Source organism: Aedes albopictus, chromosome 3 (genome assembly GCF_035046485.1).
Source record: "Aedes albopictus strain Foshan chromosome 3, AalbF5, whole genome shotgun sequence".
NCBI classification, from domain to species: domain Eukaryota; kingdom Metazoa; phylum Arthropoda; class Insecta; order Diptera; family Culicidae; genus Aedes; species Aedes albopictus.
Window position 1 is genome coordinate 406,895,752 of NC_085138.1, and position 1,264 is coordinate 406,897,015.

The 1,264-nt window shown below is 40.5% G+C and overlaps 1 protein-coding gene across 1 annotated transcript; it reads right to left on the reverse strand.

The window, feature by feature from the left end:
• Nucleotides 1-468: 468 nt before the first annotated feature.
• Nucleotides 469-1,204, reverse strand: LOC134291979 (probable cytochrome P450 9f2). The gene has a single exon (XM_062860562.1). It carries the CDS (start codon nt 1,155-1,157, stop codon nt 705-707), a length of 453 nt encoding a protein of 150 aa, XP_062716546.1. The 5' UTR covers nt 1,158-1,204; the 3' UTR covers nt 469-704.
• Nucleotides 1,205-1,264: the final 60 nt, after the last annotated feature.

Consider the following 1,264-nt stretch of genomic DNA (forward strand, 5'->3'; position numbering starts at 1 on the left):
TCTTAGTTGGATAGTTAGATTCTTATAAGAAAAGGCTATATTTCGATACACGGTGTGCATTTAGTGTTTTGTTTTATTTTTTTCTCGATTTTTTTGAACTTTCGTGAAGTTTTGTTCCTAAGCCACAGCAAACGATATTTTTTTACTGTCTTCATCACCTGAAAAACGTTTGTTGTGAAGCGTGTTTGTTGCCAACATGCATCCTTAAGGACTAAGCATTTGTTCTTGCTCCTGTTGTGTTTTTGTGTACAATTAAAGACGGCTTACGGTTAATATTAGAATTCTGCAGGGTTTAAATCGACACAAAGCCACTAAATTTGTGCAGACTCTGACGTGAATATTAGGAGAGCAGGGTAGGAGTAAATCATAACCAAAAACGAAAATCGTAGGAATAGGTAACGTCAGGCATAAAAAGATAGACAAATGAATGGAACACTTCGTTCGTAAGGACACTAGTTTATTTATTTTTAAATTTATTATAGCAAATTATGATATTTTGTGTTAATCAATCAGATTAAGTTACATTAGTTTCAAATAATCATGCAAAGATTTATGTACCATAAGAAAGTATTAAAAGCTTTTTGGTATTATTTATTTAAGTATCATTTCCGAAATACATTATCTGAACAATTGAATTGCGTTAATACAAAGTACCCGTGGTATATTCCTGGTTAGAGACTTGCTCTATTAACCAGTAGCAGTCATTATCTTGGCACCATTTTTAACATCAAACCATTCGCTGCACTCAACGTGACGAACCCCTTCTCCAGAACCGGCGGTACCATGGTGTTCTCGGTCCTCTCCAGCCGGAAGTTCAACAGCAAGTAGTACGCGATACATTTCAACTCCATCAGTGCGAACCGCATCCCAATGCAACTTCTGGGTCCAATCCCGAACGGCATGTAGGTCCCCGACTGAATATCGCCCTTACGCTGTTCGCTAAACCGTTCCGGGTCGAACTTGTCCGGTTCTGGGAAGTGCTTGGCATCGCGATGAATACCGTAGATCGGTATCCAAACTCCCGTTCCCTTTTCCATGTGGCATCGCAAACCTTGATCGTCATCCAGCGTGTAGTCCTGTACACACAGTCGATCGACGGCCGGAGCCGATGGCCATAGGCGGAGCGTTTCCGATATGACCATATCCAGGTATTTCATGTTCTGCAGGGCTTCGAAGGTGATGGTACGTTTGTTCAATGATTGATTTGATGTCATGATTTCCGCGTATAGTTTTTCCTGGATGTCCGGGTTCAATGCTAGTTCGT